The following is a 20435-nucleotide window of genomic DNA, read 5'->3' on the forward strand; positions in this document are numbered from 1 at the left end:
AGTGCGGCCCTGAAAAAGTACCGGGGTGTACTAACTCCACCAGGCTAAGGTTCCTCCTCTTTCCGATCTGAAAGCCAGCTGAAGCCAGCTACATTTTGTGTGTGGCCGCTCTGGGCCATGGATACAACCTTTAGCAGTTGCACAATCTGTTTATTGTCACCAAGCTAATACAATCTAGAACTTGGTTAAAGAAACATTGGCCAGTTTGGTAAGTATTCTACTTAATTTCAGTTTGTTTCGTAGGGACGGTGGACTAAGCGTCTGCTTTTACAAAAAAAACATCAACCGCTAGTTAGCGGCTCGCTAGCTTCTAGCTAGGTAGCTAGCTAACGGCAGTTAGCTTCATAGTGAAAATGACAGAAGAGATCTGTCATGTCAAAATTAAACTAAGTGAGATTTTTAAGACAGACACGGTTAGTTAACTGCCATTTCTAATAACTTGGGGTCTCATCATTCACTGCCAAAGGTAACTAACGTCAGCACCGTTTTAAATGTTAAAACAAAAGAATTTGCCGGTGTTTTTCCTAGTGTGACTGAGTTGAAATCCGAGAACAAAGATCTGTTGTAGGCTAGCTAACTGTTCACATTAACGGTAACGTTACCGGTAATTTAGTATTTCGCCCGACTTGTTTCTCCCACCCTTACAATTAGATTGCTATAGACTATCAAGTAACCCGCTGAGCCGAATAGGGCCTTCCCATGTATAAAGTTGCAGTGTAATAATTTAAATTTAAAGACATTTCACCTAAAAATACCGAGGCCACGTTAAGTTAAAGTCTAATGTTCACAGGGGAGGAATTTAGGAGAATACAACCAGTAGTATGTTCTAGTATTTTTGTACAGGCACACAAATTGACAGGTTTACTTTTTGGTTAATCTCATTCATAAATACACTTCCATCAGTCCACTCCTCATACAGGTATCCAGAGTATGTACCAGGTGACATTTTAACCTGTGATACTGGTTATTGCTGAATTGACTCTTAAAATATTTATTCAAGTGGAGGTATTGTGCTGGTTGGTGTATTTGTTGTGAGCTCAGTATTTCTTAAACACAGATTTAAAGTGCGCCACCACAGTACCATACCAGCCTGCCACAACTCCCTAACACTAACATAAGAAAAGGCACTGAGGCAGTTATTTTGAGTGTGTGATTTTTCCCACTGCTGTTTGCATCACACTAATCCCAACACCGAAGGATAAAGAAGGAATGTGGGGTATTTCTTGTTGCCTGTATGTACTTCACCTGCAGCTGAGTCTGAGACCTATCTGTCCAACACATGAGAGATTAACAAGAATTATGATCCTTAATTTCCCCTCTGGTTTGTATTTATGGCTATATGGCTCCATGTTTCATGAGACAATATATTCGAAAGTCTCCATGAATGATTTATGTTCTCCCTCTTCTCCTTAAAGTACATTGTGTTGTAGTCTGAAGACTGATGTAACAGAAAAAAATGTAAAACTATGTCCCAGTCATAAATGTCTTATCAGACTGGCGCATACCTAGCTGTCATTATGAGTAGGAGTGTAACGATACATCAATCTGGATCGATATATCAATTCAATGATCAACGATCAACGATCCACAATCATTGATGCAAAGGGAAACCATAGGTTACACATCATAATTTTTAAGATATGCCTTTATTTTGAAATTCCCATGCCATGTCTGTCACCATTTCCACCCAAGTGCACCTCCTTCATACTGAGCTCAGTATTAAAATTGTCAATCGCAGGCCAATCAATATAATATCATACCATAATGAAGCTTGTTACACCTTATTTACACCTCTACTAATGAGGCTGTGCTACTGTTAACTCTATTTGTTCATTTCTATTTTGGAACTACTTTGTTCATAGGTTAGAGAATCGGAGTGAGGTGTGTTGACCGGTGAATGCATAGAGTCAAGAAGGTTAAACTTTGTGACAAAAAAGAGGGTATCTGGAAAAGGTAGGTTTGTGTTATATTTACTTAAACTGCTTTGATGCTTAGGAAGATGGATGAATAAACAATTAAACAAATTCCATTAAAAGAATGCATACATGCAGCAGGTGTTTCTGGGTTTCGGCACCTCTCACCCTCTCTTTCTAATGTCAACATCCAGCTGTTTGACAGTGAGCATGACTGCTGTGGACAGCCTTTCGGACAGCACAGAGGTGGTGGAGATGGAGGATGTCCCATCTCAGTTCTTTGTGGAGAAACACTCTTGGGAGGGCCTCCGTGACATTATCCACTGTAGCAGGAAGTATTCGGGCATGATCGCCAACAAGGCTCCCCATGACTTCCAGTTTGTGCAGAAGAAGGATGAAAATGGACCCCACTCCCACCGGCTGTACTACCTCGGTAAGATGATTGGTGCTTAATGATGGGCCACAAAAGATCCCTGCATCAGTTTATACTATCTATTTTCTTACACTAGACCTCAGTCATGCTTTCCTGCTATAGGCAGCAGAATACCATTGCCTCATGATAAGATTAAACAATTACCATGTCAAACTTTCACCATTCTAGTAAGCACAAGCTTTTTTGTTTGTTGTTGTTGAAATTGCCTTTTGTTTATTTTCTATGTGCTTACCAGGAATGCCTTATGGAAGCAGAGAGAACTCATTACTCTACTCAGAAATCCCCAAGAAGATCCGGAAAGAGGCCCTCCTAGTGTTGTCATGGAAACAGATGCTGGATCACTTCCAGGTGAATTCCCCTTCTCTTCCTGTTCGTGCAGTGCCAGTACCAATGAGCACTGCGTGATGTGTCTAACAATTGGTTGTTATTGAGCAGTCCCATTTATGTACATACTGTGAAGTGTATTGAGATGGGACCCTATTAACTGTTACTCCACCAAACAGCATGCTGGGTACAGCTTGCTCTCGACTCAAGGAAGCGCAGTGACCCGTGTGAAGTTGTTTGGATTAACGGTTATTGAGAAAGCCGCAAACAGGAATACCGGAGGCCTGTTTTGAACGGGCCCCGCCCGAATGATATAAGCTATGAGAGGAATGTTTGCTTTGTACAACAATTGTATGGTTATTTGGCCGGGGTTGGGTCGGGTCAGTTGAATGTGGTTCTGCTGCATATACTTCACAATAATGTACTCACTGTATATGTTAACACAACATTGATTCCTAACAAACTTGTATTCAATAATACTCTTCCGTTTATTCTAATATTGTGCATCTGATTTCCCGTTGTTTCTCTAAGGCTACACCGCACCAGGGAGCCTACTCTCGAGAGGAGGAGTTGCTGAGAGAGCGTAAGCGTCTCGGAGCATTTGGTATCACCTCCTATGACTACCATGCCCAGACGGGCTTGTTCGTCTTTCAGGCCAGCAATAGCCTCTTCTACTGTCAGGATGGAGGCAGCAATGGCTTCATCGTGAGTAAACTGCTGTTTTTGTCTTCAATTTAGAATTCTTAGATACTCAAGATACTTCAAAGACAGGAAGGAGGATTTAGCGATATGAGATGTGCTGTTGCTGTGAATCAATTAATGCATTAATTATTATTATTCTATTATCTAGATTTGACCTTAATGTTTTGGTGTTAAATGTATTTTATAACTGTTCAACTACTGATCTGCTAGTGGCACCATGCTCATTATGCAATGCAACAGATGTTATGAGAGAAAAGACGATCAACAGACCAGTTCACTTTCATCTATTGGTCAGGGCTTTGGGCTTTTTACACCAACTTGTCGACCTTTATGCATTGGCATTTGGATACATATGACGTCTCTGCTATAAATCCTAATCCTAAGAAACACATGATGTAGTGTCTTTTAAGGCTTGTAAGGCTGTCGCCGATACCAAATATGTTTTGAGGCAATCTTTGAACCTATTGTCTGTGTCGCGAGTGTTTTGTGATGTTTCTATTTGTCACTGATAGTGAAGTTAGTGGTCCACTGTTAGCAGTTGGTTTGAATCAAGATTGCCTTGTCTTGAAGATGTTGAGTGTATCTTCAAAGATGACCCCCTTTGCATTGTAACTCTGATAAGCTACTTTAAATGAGCTAAAGTCCTGTCCCATGGTGATTATCTGATTTCGCCCCCACCATTTGTAAAATCTTTCTCAAGTAGGGACGGTGAGTTTTAATGTGCCACCTCTAAATATTTCACTGTAATTGAATCAGAGGATTTGTGTTGGTTGTGCTTCATTCTCTTGATGGGTTCAGTAAGATACAATTTGAGTGAACAAACTGGGCAAATTCTTTTGAAAAGGGAACATATCTGTCCAGATGCACTGTCATTTCCATTGCTGTACATTTGAACAACCACAAGAATGCCTCCGGATGGAGACTTCCGGTTGGGCGAACATGTGAGGGCAGCGTTGTCTTGTTCTCCCACGACTCTACTTTATGAACATTTCATTTATAACCTCCGAATTTGAGCTAAAACAGTATTTGTGAACATAATTTGGACTCTAAATTAGTACAGGCCAATGTGATGTCGAAAAGTGCATCGAAAACGGTGACGAATAAGGCAAAAAAGGCCAAAACTGCTGTCTCAGCTGCGAGTACAGTTGCTGGCCCAGACATATAATTAGCCTGCTTGAAGAGCACAGAGCTAGCTCAGAGGGAGCACAGAGCTAGCATTTCGGCTGATTTTAAAGCTGCCTTTGCGGTACTGGAGGTGAAACTGAGCATAACGCAGACCACGGTAGCGGAACATGGTGAGCGAATTGACTCTATTGAGTCCAATGCCAACCTGCAAGACCAGCGATTAAATTCACTTGAGGAGAAGTGTGCATTGCTAGCAGATAACAATGCCAAGCTAGCTGTGAAGACCGCAGATCTGGAAGGTCGGAGCCGCAGAAATAATATCAGAATCATTGGACTTTCTGAGTCTATTGAGGGACCCCGGCCTACAACCTTCTTTTCAGAACTTTTTGTCGAGCTGCTAGGCGCTGAGACTCTCCAATCCCCTCCCGAGCTGGACAATGCACACAGAGCGCCAGCTGCTAAGCCGCAGCCAGGGATGAGGCCGCGACCTGTGATGATGCGTTTGAATCGCTACCAGGTCAAGGATCTGATTGTTCAGGAGGCCCGCAAGAGACGAGGGGATCTCCGCTACCGTGGGACACCAGTGCAGATCTACGAAGACTTCACACAGGAGGTCCTCGAACAGCGGGCTAAGTACCGGGACATCATCTCAAAGCTGTACAACCTAGGCCTCAGACCGGCTCTTCTGTTCCCTGCTCGCTTGCCGATCACACTGGGAAACGGGGCTAAGAAAATGTTTCCCTCGCCCGTGGAGGCTGTAGCCTTTGCAGCTAGCCATGAACGTGAGCCGGCTAGCTAACCACTGATGTTGTGCTAGGCTAGTGGTGGCTGGGCTAGGCTAAGCTAAACCGTGCTAGCGCTGCATTGATGGTGGACTGGGTACGTTACAACCGTTATATTGGGACACAATTTATTTTATAAATCTAACGTTACCTAGTCAAGACAGCGCATAATGCGACATGTTGTTTACATTTCATTTTTGTACAATTATATTTTTATATTACCATGTTAACATATGCTGTTCATAATTGTTTCTGGGCACGTTGCAACCGTCGTTCTGTTGGGACGTAATCTCTTTTATAACTAACGTTACCCAGCCAAAACAGCACGTAGTGTGCACCTTTGCAATGTTCTTGTTAACATATGCTGTTCACAATTATCCACACTTATTAAGGAGATTGTATTAGCATGATGTGGGTACTGAGACACTTTGAAGAAGGAGAGATGATTCAGGTAGGGAAGTCATTGCCAATTTTATTGGCAGACACGTTTTTGGATGGAGCTGGGGGGTGGGGAGGGAGGCGGGCTGGGGCATGGGAGGAGGTGGGAGGGAGGGGGAGTAGGGGATGGGAGGAAGAGGGCGGGAAAGGGTGGGACATTTATCTTGATGGGGCTATGGGTTTCCATTTGTTGGAGGCAGCTATTTCATTTACGTTCTGTTTTGTCATTTTTATGTACACTGTTCTCTCCATTTTTAGTTATGGATGTTCTAGAGCTGACCTGTCACTTTCGATGCTATACGTGGTGTCATGGCTAATGTAACTGGTACAGGGACTGGTGGTGGACAGGGGGTCAGGATACTATCTCTGATACTGGTGGGTGAAACGCACAAAGATTATGACACATCTTAAAAACTTGAATGCGGATATAATTTTTATACAGGAGACACATCTTTGTAACTCTGATCAGCGAAAGCTGAATAGGCCGTGGATTGGACAAATGTTTCATTCGCAATTTAACCTAAAGACAAGGGGCACAGCCATTTTAATTAGGAAAAATGTAAATTTCACCCCTACTAATACAATTTTAGATCCAAATGGACGTTATGTCATAATTTCTGGTTCACTCTATCAGAAGCCGATCATCTTAGTATCTGTGTATGCTCCCAATTGGGATGATCATAATTTTATGAAATCGCTATTCTCCACCATTCCGGATTTGAATTCCCATCTATTAATATTGGGAGGAGATATGAATTGTGTTATAGGCCCAACACTAGACAGATCTAGTTCCAGATCCGTTGTGCCCTCTAAAACGGCACCGACTACCTCTGCTTTTATGGATCACTATGGCTACGTCGACATGTGGAGATTTTTACACCCCTCGGTTAAGCAATACTCTTTCTTTTCCCATGCACATCGTTCATACTCATGCATAAATTATTTCCTTGTCGATAAAACATTTATTTTGTCGATTGTCTCAGTTCATTACTCACCGATAACTCGGTGATATCAGATCATTCATCTGTGATCTTGGACCTTCACTTTGATCATAAGCCTAAGGAATTTAGATTCTGGCGTCTTGACGCTCTTTTACTATCTGATGCAGGCTTTTGTGAGTGTATTTTGGAATCAATTGCATTCTTCTGTGAGACCAACCAAAATGAAGAGACCTCTGTGTCCCTACTCTGGGAAATCCTTAAAGCTTTTCTTAGGGGTAAGATCATCTCGCATACGTCTCATATTAATAAAGTTCGTAGAGCACGCCAAAGAGAGCTGGAGGAGGCTATCATTAATCTAGACAACCAACTCTTATCCACTCAATCACCTGATCTATTTAAAGAACGGATGGGGCTCCAAACAGAACTTGACCTTCTCCTAACAAGAGAGGCTGAACGACTCCTTCTACATTCACGAGGGTCTATATATGAACATGGAGATAAGGCTGGCCGTTTCCTGGCTCACCAATTAAAGGCTAGGGTGGCCTCGAATCAAATCACCCAGATTCGGGATGAGTTGGGCTCTCACACTTCCGACCCGGGAGAGATTAATAACATCTTTAAATCGTACTACTCTCGTCTCTACACGTCTGTATCCCCTGATAGCGAAGATCAGCTACTTACATTTTTTGATAAACTAGATATGCCCAAGATTTCGACTAATGACCAACAGATACTAGATGCCCCCCTGCAGCTCGCTCAGATTAAAGAGGCAATACAGTCCATGAATAGTGGCAAATCACCGGGTCCTGACGGATACCCAGTAGAATTTTCTAAAAAATTCTCAAATCAACTGTCCCCATTACTATTAGATATGTTTAATTTGTCGTACGACCTAGGCTCACTGCCACCCACCCTTATGCAAGCCTCTATCTCGTCGGTTGGAATCTATTATACCCTCCATTATCTCGGAAGATCAGACGGGATTTATAAGGGGGAGGCACTCCTTCACAAATGTCCGAAGACTTCTCAGTGTCATCCACAGTCCGCCTTCTCCTGCCGAACCGGAGGTTGTCATATCTCTTGATGCTGAGAAGGCCTTTGACAGGGTTGAGTGGGCCTATCTGTTTTCTGTCCTTCGACATCTGGGCTTCGGTCCTGGCCTTATCTCTTGGGTTAGACTTCTGTACTCTTCTCCTCACTCCTCTGTATGCACGAACACCCAGCGCTCCAAATTCTTCCCTCTTTTCCGAGGGATGTGTCAGGGTTGTCCGTTTTCCCCACTACTATTCGCAATTGCTATCGAGCCATTGTCAATTGCTCTAAAAGCAGAGAGAGGAATTAAGGGGATTCAGAGGGGGGATATCGAACATAGGGTCTCGTTATATGCTGACGACCTGCTTCTGTATGTGCGCGATCCTATAGCTAGTAATCCACACATACTCTCACTTTTGACCACTTTTGGTTCATTTTCAGGATACAAATTAAACATCCAAAAGAGTGAATGTTTCCCTATCAACCAATCGGCTACAGAGTTACCTCCGTTGTCGTTGCCTTTTAGAATATCCAACTCAGGGTATAGATATCTAGGCATTGCAATCACGCAGTCTTTTAATGCGTTACAAGAACAAAATCTTACTGTCCTGACGGCAACAAATCTGACCTACAAAGGTAGGGTCACCTGTCACTCTCTTTAGCAGTTCAGACAATACAAAAGGAACATACTGCCCAGATACCTATATAGCTTCCAATGCCTACCTACTTTTTTTTTTCCTAAATCTTATTTCACTGCTATTGATAATATTATTTCCTCATTTATTTGGGCTGGTAAACATGCTAGAGCTAGTAGACCATTACTGCAGAGGGACAGGTCCCTAGGTGGGCTTGGTTTACCTAACTTTATGGGCTACTACTGGGCCACAAACACACATAAGATCATGCTCTGGGTCACTTCGCCCCAGAGTGACTGGTGTCTTGTGGAGGCCAACTCATGTCGATCCACATCACTTCAGGCCTTCGCGTGTAGCACTCTCCCCCTTTCCCCCTCACAGTTCACATCTAACCCCGTTGTAATTAACACTCTAAAGATCTGGGCACAAGTTAGACGTCACTGTGGTTGGCTCACTCTTCCTCAAGCAACTCCTGTCTGTAATAACCATCTATTTTTACCAGCCACAATTGACCCCCGATTCTCTTACTTGGAGAGGGAAGGCCTCCGCTGCATAGGGGAGTTATACATTGATGGTTTTGACCAACTACGGGTTGCCTTTCATTTAAAAGGATCTGATTTTTTCAGATTCCTTCAACTAAGGGATTTTGTTAAGACCCACTCTCCACAATTCCCCCAAACCCTGCCTCCCAGTGGAGTCAATCTGGTACTTAAAGCAAGAACTTTATCTAGGCGCCATGTTTCTTATTTTTATGATCTTTTTTCTCTGGTTGATGAATCTGCCATTAATAAGATTAGAACTAATTGGGAAAAGGAACTACAGATCACCCTCTCTGATGACTTTTGGAGGGAGGCCCTGAGAGCCGTCAACTCATCCTCCAGTTGCGCTAGACTTAGCCTAATACAGTTTAAAGTTCTCCATAGACTACATTATAGCAAGGCTAAGCTCTCCAGGAGTTATCCATATAGATTGGATGACAGGTGTGATAGATGCTCCCAGGCCCCCTACGACCTGACTCGCATGTTTTGGTTGTGCCCTAAATTATCTACTTTCTGGCATTCTTTCTTCGAATGTATTTCTGAAATTGTAGGTCTAAAAATCTCTCCATCCCCTCATGTAGCTATTTTCGGTAGGCCCCCAGATGGAATAAACATGACAAACACCCAAACCAATGTCATTGCCTTTACCTCCTTGATTGCTCGTAGGAAAATCCTTCTCTTGTGGAAATCTCCTTTACCTCCCTCTTTTAAAATGTGGCTGAGCGATACTATGTCTCTCCTAAAGTTGGAAAAAATTCTTCAGATAAGTTTTATGCTCATTGGAGACCACTGATCAGTTATGTAGATCGTCTTCCCCCTTGATATGGTGTCGCTGTAGGGATTCTCCCTGTATCTGCCTATAATTCCAATATCTTTACTCCCCTGTCCACCACACATGCAGCCCATGTGACATCCCTTGATGTGTTAGTATGTGTACGTTTACATGTGTGTATGTATGCAGGTATGTGTATATATGTGCATGTATATTATTGTATCTATCATTTGGTATGTAATTGATGTACTGTTGCCTTATTGCTCCGGGAGAGGGTCTGTGGGATGGGTCTGGGTTGAGGGAAAGTGGGTAAGGGTTCTTTTTTTTTAAAATAAATAAATGAGAATGCCTTATTTGCTGTAATGTACACTTTACACTTTTTCATGTGAATAAAAATATATTAAAAAAAAAAGAATGCCTCCGGATGGAACAAGGTGCACTTCACTTTGCTCATTGTGCCTTTTTAATGTCTGTAAAACTGTCCTAATTTCAGAGAATGCTTGCATCAAACTGGTCTCTCCTATATCTTTTTACCCAAAATTCACTTTTCTGTTTATCTTGGACTAAGATTGTGTTTGTTGGTTTTAGCAGTCTGCTCCTGTAAAGCCCGTCGAGATCAAGACCCAGTGCTCAGGGACCCGCATGGACCCCAAGATCTGCCCTGGAGACCCTGACTTCATAGCTTTCATCAACAATAATGACCTGTGGATAGCCCACATTAAGACTGGCGAGGAAAGGAGACTCACTTTCTGCCACAAAGGTAAATGAGATGTCATGCAATAAGTAGCTTCACGTGCTGAAATATCCTCTTTAACTTACAATAAGTATGTGAATTAAAGAAAAGATGATGTGATTTCAGTTTCCCCTTTATTTTCATCATCTCACTACAACACGAGAAGAAACTGCCATTGAGATGCATTATTCTCTTATCTTTTAAGACAAAAGTGTACAGTATTATATCACTTGTATGATTAGCACTATACCAATAGCACTACATGAATGTAAGCTTTTTTCCTAATTTATTCCTTCTTTTTCTTTTTATGTTTACAGGTGTGGATAATGTTAAGGAGGACCCTAAGTCTGCAGGTGTAGCAACGTTTGTCATTCAAGAAGAATTTGACCGTTTCACTGGCTACTGGTGGAGTCCCTCAGCAGTGGAAGGTATTGTTATGTCTTGTGGCTGAATAAACGTTTTGTGATTACGTGACATTTTTTAAATATGCAGATTTTTTTTAACCGTGTAGTTTTACCTCTATCTGTACGATTAGTTACTTTTGAGTTTGTATACAAACATTACTTTCTGCATACACTAGACTCAAGTTATTGATTTTTCTCCCCCTGTCAGACCCTAATGGAGGTAAAACAGTATACCTGCTGTATGAAGAGGTGGATGAGACGGAAGTAGAGATTATTCATGTTCCATCTCCAGCACTGGAGGAGCGGAAAGCAGACGCCTACAGATATCCTCGTACAGGTCAATATAGCGCACTACTGCCTATACACTGTACACACACACACACACACACACACACACACACACACACACACACACACCACATATGCTTGGATCAGTCTATTTCTAGAATTTTACCTATTTCTTTATTTCCAGGTAGCAAGAATCCCAAGGCTACCCTTAAACTTGCAGAGATCAAGACAGACCATCAAGGAAGAGTGAGTCTTCCACAACCTTTCTTTTTTTCTTCATCAAAATATTAATTAGGCGTTCCTAATGTGTGTTTATGGTTGTACTTAACAGATTGTGAGCACGCAAGATAAAGAACTGGTCGTCCCCTTCACCTCCTTGTTTCCTGGGACAGAATACATCGCCAGAGTAGGATGGACGAGTGACGGCAAATAGTGAGTGTTACTGTTAAAACTTTGACTCAGAGAATGGATAAGATGCATATGTTTCTTTGTTTCAAATGGAGCAGTTGTTCTCATAGTCGCACAGCTGTATAATGCACTCTTTTGAGTTGTGTCTGCTCTGTGTCCCCCTAGTGGCTGGGCAGTGCTTCTGGACCGCAGTCAGAGAAAACTGCAGCTGGTCCTGCTTCCTCCAGCCCTCTTCATCCCTGTCACAGATGACCCAGCTCAGAGGCAGGAGAGTCTGGAGGCCGTGCCAAGTAACACACAGCCATACATAATCTATGAAGAGACCACAGACATCTGGATTAATGTAGGTCTTTCCACATGGTGCACTATTTGGTTCTCCTAAAATGAATGTCTGTCCTGTTTCTAATAAACAAATTGTTATGGTTGTGAATGCTGGAAGGTGTTTCTGCTGTGAGGATTCAGTAACTGATTGTCCTTCTCTTCCGCAGGTTCATGATATATTCTATCCCTTTATTCAAACGACAGAAGATGAGTTTAGTTTCATTTGGGTAAATGAGTCTAAAACTGGTTTCAGCCATCTGTATAAAATCACATCCATGTTACAACCGGGCTGCTACCATTGGACGGACCAACAAGTAGATGGTAAGAGACTAGGACATGCTTCTGCACTTATCATCCCATCAAATAATCTCAGTTTACGTAAGAGTGTTCGGTATGAAGGAGTATGTTGATTCTGTTATCTGTTTACAGCAGGAGACTTCAAATGTGCAATCAAGGAGGAGGTTACATTGACCAGTGGAGAATGGGAAGTGCTGGCAAGACATGGTTCCAAGGTTAGAGAAAGTCTGTCAGTGTTGGAGATATAGATTCACACCTATAAAGATATGCAGGTATTTAGAGTGCATAATGGAAATATGCTCTTATTGCTTTATTGTGTTTCATCCTCTTTGATATTTGACGTATGTAATGACTGCAGTGCAGTGTTATATGTGTTTTTTCTTTTTTTTTTAATCAAAAATAATCTATCAGATTAAGGACTTGTGCTCCTGATTATTGTGCTGCTGCATTGTCCTAAAATTTGGGGACTATGTATTAAAATGCTACATTGCTCATCCAGTGAGGATATGAACCAAACAATGTTAAATCTGAAAGACACCAAGTTAAGCTTTTGTAACCTTTAAAATTGGATTTATATCCATTGTGCTGAACTGCAGTTTCAGCTCTCTCCCCCCCCCCCCCCCCCCAAATGCTTGTGTTCAACATTAAAACATGAGTAATACAGAAGTCAGTTGATATTCGAGTGGCTCTATCATCTCTTTATAATCCATCCATCGTCTACCGCTTATCCGGGATCGGGTCGCGGGGGCAGCAGCTCCATTAAGGAACCCCAATCTTCCCTTCTCCGGGCCACATCCTCCAGCTCCGACTGGGGGATCCCGAGGCGTTCCCAGGCCAGTGAGGAGATATAATCTCTCCACCGAGTCCTGGGTCTTCCCCTGGGTCTCCTCCCAGCTGGACGTGCCTGGAACACCTCCCTAGGGAGGCGCCCAGGTGGCATCCTTACTAGATGCCCGAACCACCTCAACTGGCTCCTTTCAACGTAAAGGAGCAGCGGCTCTACTCCGAGTCTCTCACGGATGGCTGAACTTCTCACCCTATCTCTAAGGGAGACGCCAGCCACCCGTCTGAGAAAACCCATTTCGGCCGCTTGTACCCGTGATCTCGTTCTTTCGGTCATGACCCAGCCTTCATGACCATCTCTTTATAATACCTCACAGTATCATACCTCGGCCTCACTGCTATTGTCTTTTCATTTTCCTTTCGTGTTTCTCCTTTGTTAGATCTGGGTGAATGAAGCATCAAAGTTGGTGTACTTCCAGGGCACCAGAGACACTCCTCTGGAGCACCACCTCTACGTGGTCAGCTATGAATCACCTGGAGACGTGGTCAGACTAACCAAGCCTGGCTTCTCTCATAGCTGCTCTGTTAGTCAGGTAAAACCATTCATTTGTTTTCCTAGTTGTCCAAATACATACATGCACATTTCATTAGTCCATTTCTCATCCCAGTGTTAATCTATCCAACAAACAATGTTTCTTACTGATATTCTCTTGACAAGCCTTTTTGTGGCTGCTAGTGACTATTTAAAAAAAAAAAATGCAGCAGATTGATTGCATTTAATGTCCAGTCTTATATTATGACCTAAAATAGAACTAAATCACAACAAGTGAGTTATAGCGTACATAGTTTTGGCAGATCAGAGAGACCACTTTACCTGCTTAAGAACAATGACAGTTAAATCCCCTTTGAAACCTGAGGGAAGCTGTTAAAACCAGGGCTTGTTTGGATAGTCTGCAGTATTATATGGGATAAAGGTTCTCTTGCCATCAGCACGATTTTACGACAGTAGCTCATGTTGAGCTTTTTAACACTGATCCTTGCATGTGGTGTAGCATGAGAGATTGTATCCCCTCCCTCAGCCTTTCTGTTTCTTGTCCTTGTCAGTCTATTTTGTACATAATTCTTTCAATTCATTATTTTTTGCTCCTCTCTCACTCTGCAGAACTTTGACTTTTTTGTCAGCCACTACAGTAACGTGAGTACGCCTCCATGTGTTCACGTCTACAAACTGAGCAGCTCTGAAGGTGACCCGCTTCACCTGGTACCCGAGTTCTGGGCCAGCATGATGGAATCACCAGGTAAACAGCATGTGATGTAACCACCATACCAGTAGTTTCCTGATTGATTCAATATGCAGAGTTAGTCTTTTATGGAACAATGAATAGAGCCCAGTCTGTAGGGGAAGGTTGCAGTCAGTTTGATCCACCGCCGCGTGCGTCCTCCAGACAATCTTGACGCCAATCCGATAATGTGGTGCTCAAACACTTTCGTCATCATTGAGCGATTTGTGTTTGGGTTGACTGTCTTTTATGATTCATTAAAGGTACCAGGAGTGAGAAGACATCCATTCTATTACTATTAGTATTACAATTGGAGTGCTTTAGTGTATAGTTTTGAAGAGATCCATTGCTTTGAAGTTTCACAAGGAGTTGAACCCACAATCCCTGATCATTTTAAAACATGCTAACCTAATGACCACCTGTGGTAATGTGTCTTTCAGGTTGCCCGGGAGATTACAATCCGCCTGAGATTTTTGACATGGCAGGCAAGTCGGGCTTCCAGCTTTATGGGATGGTATACAAGCCTCACATCCTGCAGCCTGGCAGGAAACACCCGACTGTTCTCTTTGTGTATGGAGGCCCACAGGTTCGTGGATATATTCAGTTTCATCTGTGATGTTAACAGAGTTTTGTGTTCACAAATTGTTGCTTTGAACCTGTATTGCTGTGTAAAAAAAATTATAAAAATGAGGACAACGATTTGTGTGTGTATTCAGGTGCAGCTGGTGAACAACTCCTTCAAGGGGATGAAGTACCTCCGGCTGAACACGCTGGCCTCTCTGGGCTACGCTGTGGTCGTCATTGACGGGAGGGGTTCCTGTCAGAGGGGCCTTGAATTTGAAGGAGCACTGAAAAACAAAATGGTAAAATAAGAGTCAGATAATTTAATGAATTCAAATGGAGAATTCTATTTTAATTTAACATGCTTGAATGCCAGAAAGACATGCACAATTTCCTTATTTAAATAATGCTCAAAGTTGCGTTTGTCTCTTCAGGGTCAGGTGGAGATTGAAGACCAGGTGGAGGGGCTGCAGTATGTGGCGGAGAAGTTTAACTTTGTGGACCTGAGCCGTGTAGCCATTCACGGCTGGTCCTACGGCGGTTTCCTCTCTCTCATGGGGCTCATCCAGCGACCCAATGTCTTCAAGGTTAGGAGGCTTTTTCGTCCTTCAGCCCTTCTTTAATCCTTAAAACATATCAGAATCAGAAATCCTTTATTAGTCCCACGACGGGGAAATTTACCGTGTTACAGCAAAAGAACAAGAAAGTAAAGTGGCGAGTACACAATAATTAAATAGAATAAAATAAATAAAGTCGGTGATAAAAAATTGTAAGAGTGAATATTGCACAACAGTGGTGGAATAGTCTGTTTGGTGTGGTGCTGTACCAGGGGCCGTGGTGATGGTACAGTCTGACCGCTGCAGGGAGAAAGGACCAACGGTATCTCTCTGTGAGACACCGCGGGTGAAGCAGCCTGTCGCTGAAGGAGCTGCACAGTGCAGGACACTCTTTCTACCAGAGACCATTCTCTGCTGTAGAGAATAAAATATGAAAGCATACCATAGTGGTAGTTTGTATCATTATGGTACGCACTTTAAACACAATTAATTGCATCATTTTTGAAGTATGATCTCTCAAAACTGAACTTGTGATGTAGTTGCAGATTACATCCACATGGTGTCTGTGTTGTACAATGTGTTGGTGAATAGCTCTCATTAAGTAAGGATATCCGCACCCCCATCCCTGTGCTTGAAAGATACATTTATATATAAAAATATACAAAATGTATATCCAACAGAGCCATAACATCAGAACATACTATAGAATTACACAGTAAATCTAAGCCACCACCTTCCTCCTGTACCTATCTTTGAGATGCTCTCTGTGCAAAAAGACACTTTTACACAGTTAGATCCAGTTTTTTTTATTCTTTATTTTACATTCTTTTCCATCTGACTACATTGTGCTTCCCTTCCAGTTGGCTATTGCAGGTGCCCCGGTGACTGTGTGGATGGCGTACGACACGGGCTACACCGAGCGTTACATGGATGTGCCTGAGAACAACCAGCAGGGCTACGAAGAAGGCTCTGTGGCACTGCACGTAGACAAGCTGCCCAGCGAGTCAGTACTCACTTAATACAGACACCTGTACAATTATTTGAGTTTAGTGCTTGAAACTTCTAAATATTATGGCAATCTAACCATACTTCGTGTCCTGTGTAATTGCATAGATATTTGTACACGTATCATCACGACTGCAGGGGTACTTCCTATTTCTGGTCAAGTCAGGCGTCTCACCATTGACTGAAATATCTTTACATGTTTGGATGCCATTCATTCGCCAAATATTTGACTTGGGGGTCATTCTGATCCTTGACGTGAAATGAGACTTCAGAATTATGAACCTTTTGAACTGAAAGCAATGCTTTAAGAAAATGTTTGTGTGTGGCTTTCAGGTATGTACACGTTGGTGATACGTTCCTTCTATTACTTCTTGGTAAATGAAAAGCCAACAGATCTCTTTTTAGAACAGCATTTATTCAAATCTGGAGAGCTGAAATTAGGATTTGAAGTGCCAGTAAACCTCAGTATTTAGGGACTGAGGAACCCTGAGGGCCTGACAAACGGCGTGTTGGAGCACTTCTCTCGAAAGCTGAAAATTAGTCTGCAGCTGCAGCATTTCAACTTTCTATAAATGTCTTTGAATCCGTGAAGGCTTTTCCTGTTTTAAATCATGAAGGAAAGGGGGGGGGGGGGGGGTAACATGTGTTATGTTTGTCTTACTATTGTGTAATAGCGTGTCATATTCTAACCATGTAATCCTTTTCATTCCAGGCCCAACCGTTTGCTGATTCTCCATGGATTTCTAGATGAGAATGTGCACTTTTTCCACACCAATTTCCTGGTGTCACAGATAATCCGTGCTGGGAAGCCCTATCAGCTCCAGGTTAGCATGACAAGCCTAATCCCACTCACTAACACATCTCTCTGAAGTTACTATATGAAATATCTCCTGACATCATTTACATAACTCTTCATCATAAATGTCTTGGTGTGAGTCTACAGTAAATGTGTTTGGTATATTGGCTTAGACCACTGTAATATGTAACGGTAGTAAAATACCATATATTATTATATATGAAGAATAAAAGTATATTTTGCAAAGCAGATTTTATACGACACATTCATGCAGCACTCTTCAGTCTATAATTTGGTTTTGAGTGCAACAATAAGTCGATTGACAGAATAATGATGGCCAACTATTTTGATAATCGATTAATTTATGGAATAAAATGCTGCACAGTCCTAATTTTGTTTCCCTGTTTAAATGTTCCAGGTTTACCCCAACGAGCGACACAGTATTCGCTGCCCTGAGTCCGGAGAGCACTACGAGATAATGCTGCTGCACTTTCTACAACAATACCTCTGAAATGAGACAACAGGGGAGAAGTGAATTCTAGTTTCCCCTCTGTCCTACTTTACCCCTCCAGCTCACCCCCCATCTTTTACTCTCCTTGACCTCTCCACCCCAACCCTAGTCTCCCAGTTCACCCTGTCATCAAGAGACTATCAGACACTCTGTAGCCACACGCCACTCTCTCCTATGAACTTGTCACCTAACTTCTCCCACCATACTTCCCTCTTTCGCTCTCTTGTTCCGTTGCTCGCTCTGTCTCCTCCATGCCCCCCCCACTCCCCTGTGTACAGTCTGGGGTATGGTTTACGAGCACAGAGAATTGGTGTCTCACCCTGAAAGCTGAACAAAGACAAGGACATATGGATAAATTTTTGCAGGCTGTGTCACATTGACTCATCTCTCACCCACGTCCTCATCTCTGCAACCATGATGGGTTTTTGCCAAATGTTAACGTGTTGTTCCCCCCCCCCCCCCCCCCTGCTCCACCTGTTTTATTCACTTGAGTCAGTGGTAGGAACGGGGTCACAGTTCACAGATATGAAATGGAATCTATACACATGTTCGCAGACATGAGCTCACACACTATACATGATGTAAAATACAGTTTGTCTCATACATAGACTCACAAGCACACACGTAGAATTGCAATATCCATACATACTGTGAGTCCGTACATTTGTAACGATGAAGTAAAAACGAGACTCTTCCTCTGTCCACTTGTTTTAAGTGTGTGTTGTTTAAAATAAAATATTTTATGGATTTTTATTCTTTTTTTTTTTTTTATGAGTGCTGACGTGAGCTGGCTGCTCATTGATATTTTTGCTCTCTCCCCTCACATTACATTGCTCGAGATGTCTGCTTGCCTTCTTAACACATAATTTATATTTGCCAAAGTACCTCTTGACTCCTGATCATGCTGGTATTTCCTTTTTTTACTGCAATAAAGACAACAGGAGGGTGAGCACTGGAGTCTTACAACAGCTTTGTACCACCGGAATACAATTTGTACATGATAATGAATAAATATGAATCAATCACATGCTCTGTGGCATCTGTGTTGTGTTTCCTGAATTGCAGGATGAAACCAGGCTATCTAATTAGGAAATGCATACTCTAAACTGTGTTTTCTTATGTAGATATTCCACTCTAACTCTTAATTATACCCCCCCCTGTCTTTTCATTCACATCAGCAGCACCTGACCAAAGCTCCACCACTGCTGCAACGACAAGGGCCTTCGAGCACCTTGCACAAGTAAAGCTGCAGATGCATGAAGGCCCTTCTGCCCCCTTCATTTTGTGGATAGCACAGTTGCCATGGTAATCTTTTAATAATAGGGCACTTCTCTCGTATGTGAGTGATGCATAAGCTTGATCTTATAACACCACATACATCAGATGGAAAGCTGCTGCTGCTGCTTATTTAAAAATCACCTCAGCACAATGGGCTCAGCCTCGGTATGAACCGTCACTGGGCAGGTGATTGAAATGCGAGATATGAGGACTTGTCATGTTAAAACTTGCAGAATACTTCGACACATTGGAAAATACAAGAATTTGCTCCATTGTAGAGAGTTGGGTGAGAAAACACACTAATTTGTATGTGGTAAATATAAAGCTACAGCAAGAAGCCAGTTAGCTTAGTTTAGCATAAAGCTACCTCCTTCTAAATGTAACTAAATCTGTGTCCCAGCTCCTCTAAAGCTATACGTTATATCTCATCTGTTCTATCTGTGCAATATACATCTGTAATTTGGTTATGGGGCATACGTAGCTAACCTTACAGGACTATTTCTGAACCAAAGCAGTGCCGGACCGGTGACTTTATGGAGTCCCAGCCACCACTAGTCAAAGAATTACATCCACACAGCTACAACTTGGAGTTTTTACACTTCTTTGTTTTTGGATGGATTCAAATTAACTTTAGAAGCGCTTGGTGGCATTTTTATTTATGTTTTGGACAGAGCCAGGCTAGCTGTTCTCCCATTTCCACTTTATGCTAAGTGAGGCTAACCGGCTGCTAATTCTTTCATCTCTACCATTCAGCAAGAAAGCGAATGAGCGTATTTACCAAAATGTCTAACTACTTTATGAGAAATAGGGGATACTTGTTCTGTTTTCATAAGAAAAGTATCTCTTATATAGAACGACCGTGACCATGACTGTTATAGTCCCAGAACAATTTAAACAAGAGGATTGTTGGGTAAGTAAACGGCTCTTGGTTTCTCTCTACAGGTAACACCTGCTGTCCCATGTCTTTAAATCACCTGTTGCATGGCAGCCAGACATTGACCTCCGCAGCTCCTACACCTGCTGAAGCAGAGGTCAGTTCAGAGCACCCTCCATCAGATCAGCTGTTACAGAGGTTGATGTTGAGCCTGTTGTCAGTGCTCGGAGGATCAGTAGGGATGAAGCGCCTTAACAGTAAGCAGAAAGTGGTGCAGTGAAAAATTAAGGCTGACACCTTGAAGCTCCAGAAGTTTGCTTCCACGTAATATAACTAAGCTGCAGATATAAGAGACCTGCCACGTGTGGTTCAATGCCATGGGGTTTGGGCCTACAGGGGATTTCCTAAGAATATCTTCCTTTCCACCCAGGTTTGGGACGACATGTTCAGTTCAGCCGAAAGGATTATTTACCATTTTTATACAAATATAAAAATGAAATACTTTTTGATTGGATAAATAAATCTGTGGAAAATGAACAATTTGAAATGTCCTCTCAGTTAAACCACAACTTAAACTAATCATTTTATATTAATTGTTTGTTTCTCACCATTAATGGCAAACAAAACTTCTGTATTCAAGGTAAATAGCTTGTATTTGACCAAACTGAATGAAACTGTATAATAAAAAAGCAGATTGAGTACC

At 42.3% G+C, this 20435-nt stretch overlaps 1 protein-coding gene across 3 annotated transcripts; it reads left to right on the plus strand.

The window, feature by feature from the left end:
• The first annotated feature begins 22 nt into the window (after nt 1-22).
• On the plus strand, nt 23-18607 carry LOC115022145 (dipeptidyl peptidase 9-like). 3 transcript variants are annotated; one of them, XM_029453038.1, is made up of 21 exons: nt 23-208; nt 1863-1953; nt 2108-2346; nt 2582-2694; nt 3202-3375; nt 10225-10396; nt 10687-10797; nt 10982-11110; nt 11246-11307; nt 11393-11493; nt 11635-11812; nt 11958-12111; nt 12220-12302; nt 13311-13463; nt 14033-14168; nt 14591-14736; nt 14867-15013; nt 15146-15298; nt 16129-16271; nt 16986-17097; nt 17488-18607. In XM_029453038.1, exons 2-21 carry the CDS (start codon nt 1898-1900, stop codon nt 17578-17580), a joined length of 2655 nt encoding a protein of 884 aa, XP_029308898.1. In that variant the 5' UTR covers nt 23-208; nt 1863-1897; the 3' UTR covers nt 17581-18607. The 3 variants fall into 3 exon arrangements, with proteins under 3 accessions (XP_029308898.1, XP_029308900.1, XP_029308899.1); XM_029453040.1 differs by having other exon boundaries at nt 12223-12302; XM_029453039.1 differs by having other exon boundaries at nt 10228-10396.
• The last annotated feature ends 1828 nt before the right edge of the window (nt 18608-20435 follow it).

The sequence above is a fragment of the Cottoperca gobio genome, chromosome 17, assembly GCF_900634415.1.
Source record: "Cottoperca gobio chromosome 17, fCotGob3.1, whole genome shotgun sequence".
In the NCBI taxonomy this organism is placed as follows: domain Eukaryota; kingdom Metazoa; phylum Chordata; class Actinopteri; order Perciformes; family Bovichtidae; genus Cottoperca; species Cottoperca gobio.

Excerpts from the sequence above, each read along its gene's own strand:
- LOC115022145 (XM_029453038.1), top strand. The coding sequence starts at position 1,898 with ATGCATAGAGTCAAGAAGGTTAAACTTTGTGACAAAAAAGAGGGTATC. Across the intron at positions 11,308-11,392 it reads AGACAGACCATCAAGGAAGA|ATTGTGAGCACGCAAGATAA; the intron begins GTGAGTCTTCCA and ends TGTACTTAACAG. Across the intron at positions 14,169-14,590 it reads CAGCATGATGGAATCACCAG|GTTGCCCGGGAGATTACAAT; the intron begins GTAAACAGCATG and ends TGTGTCTTTCAG.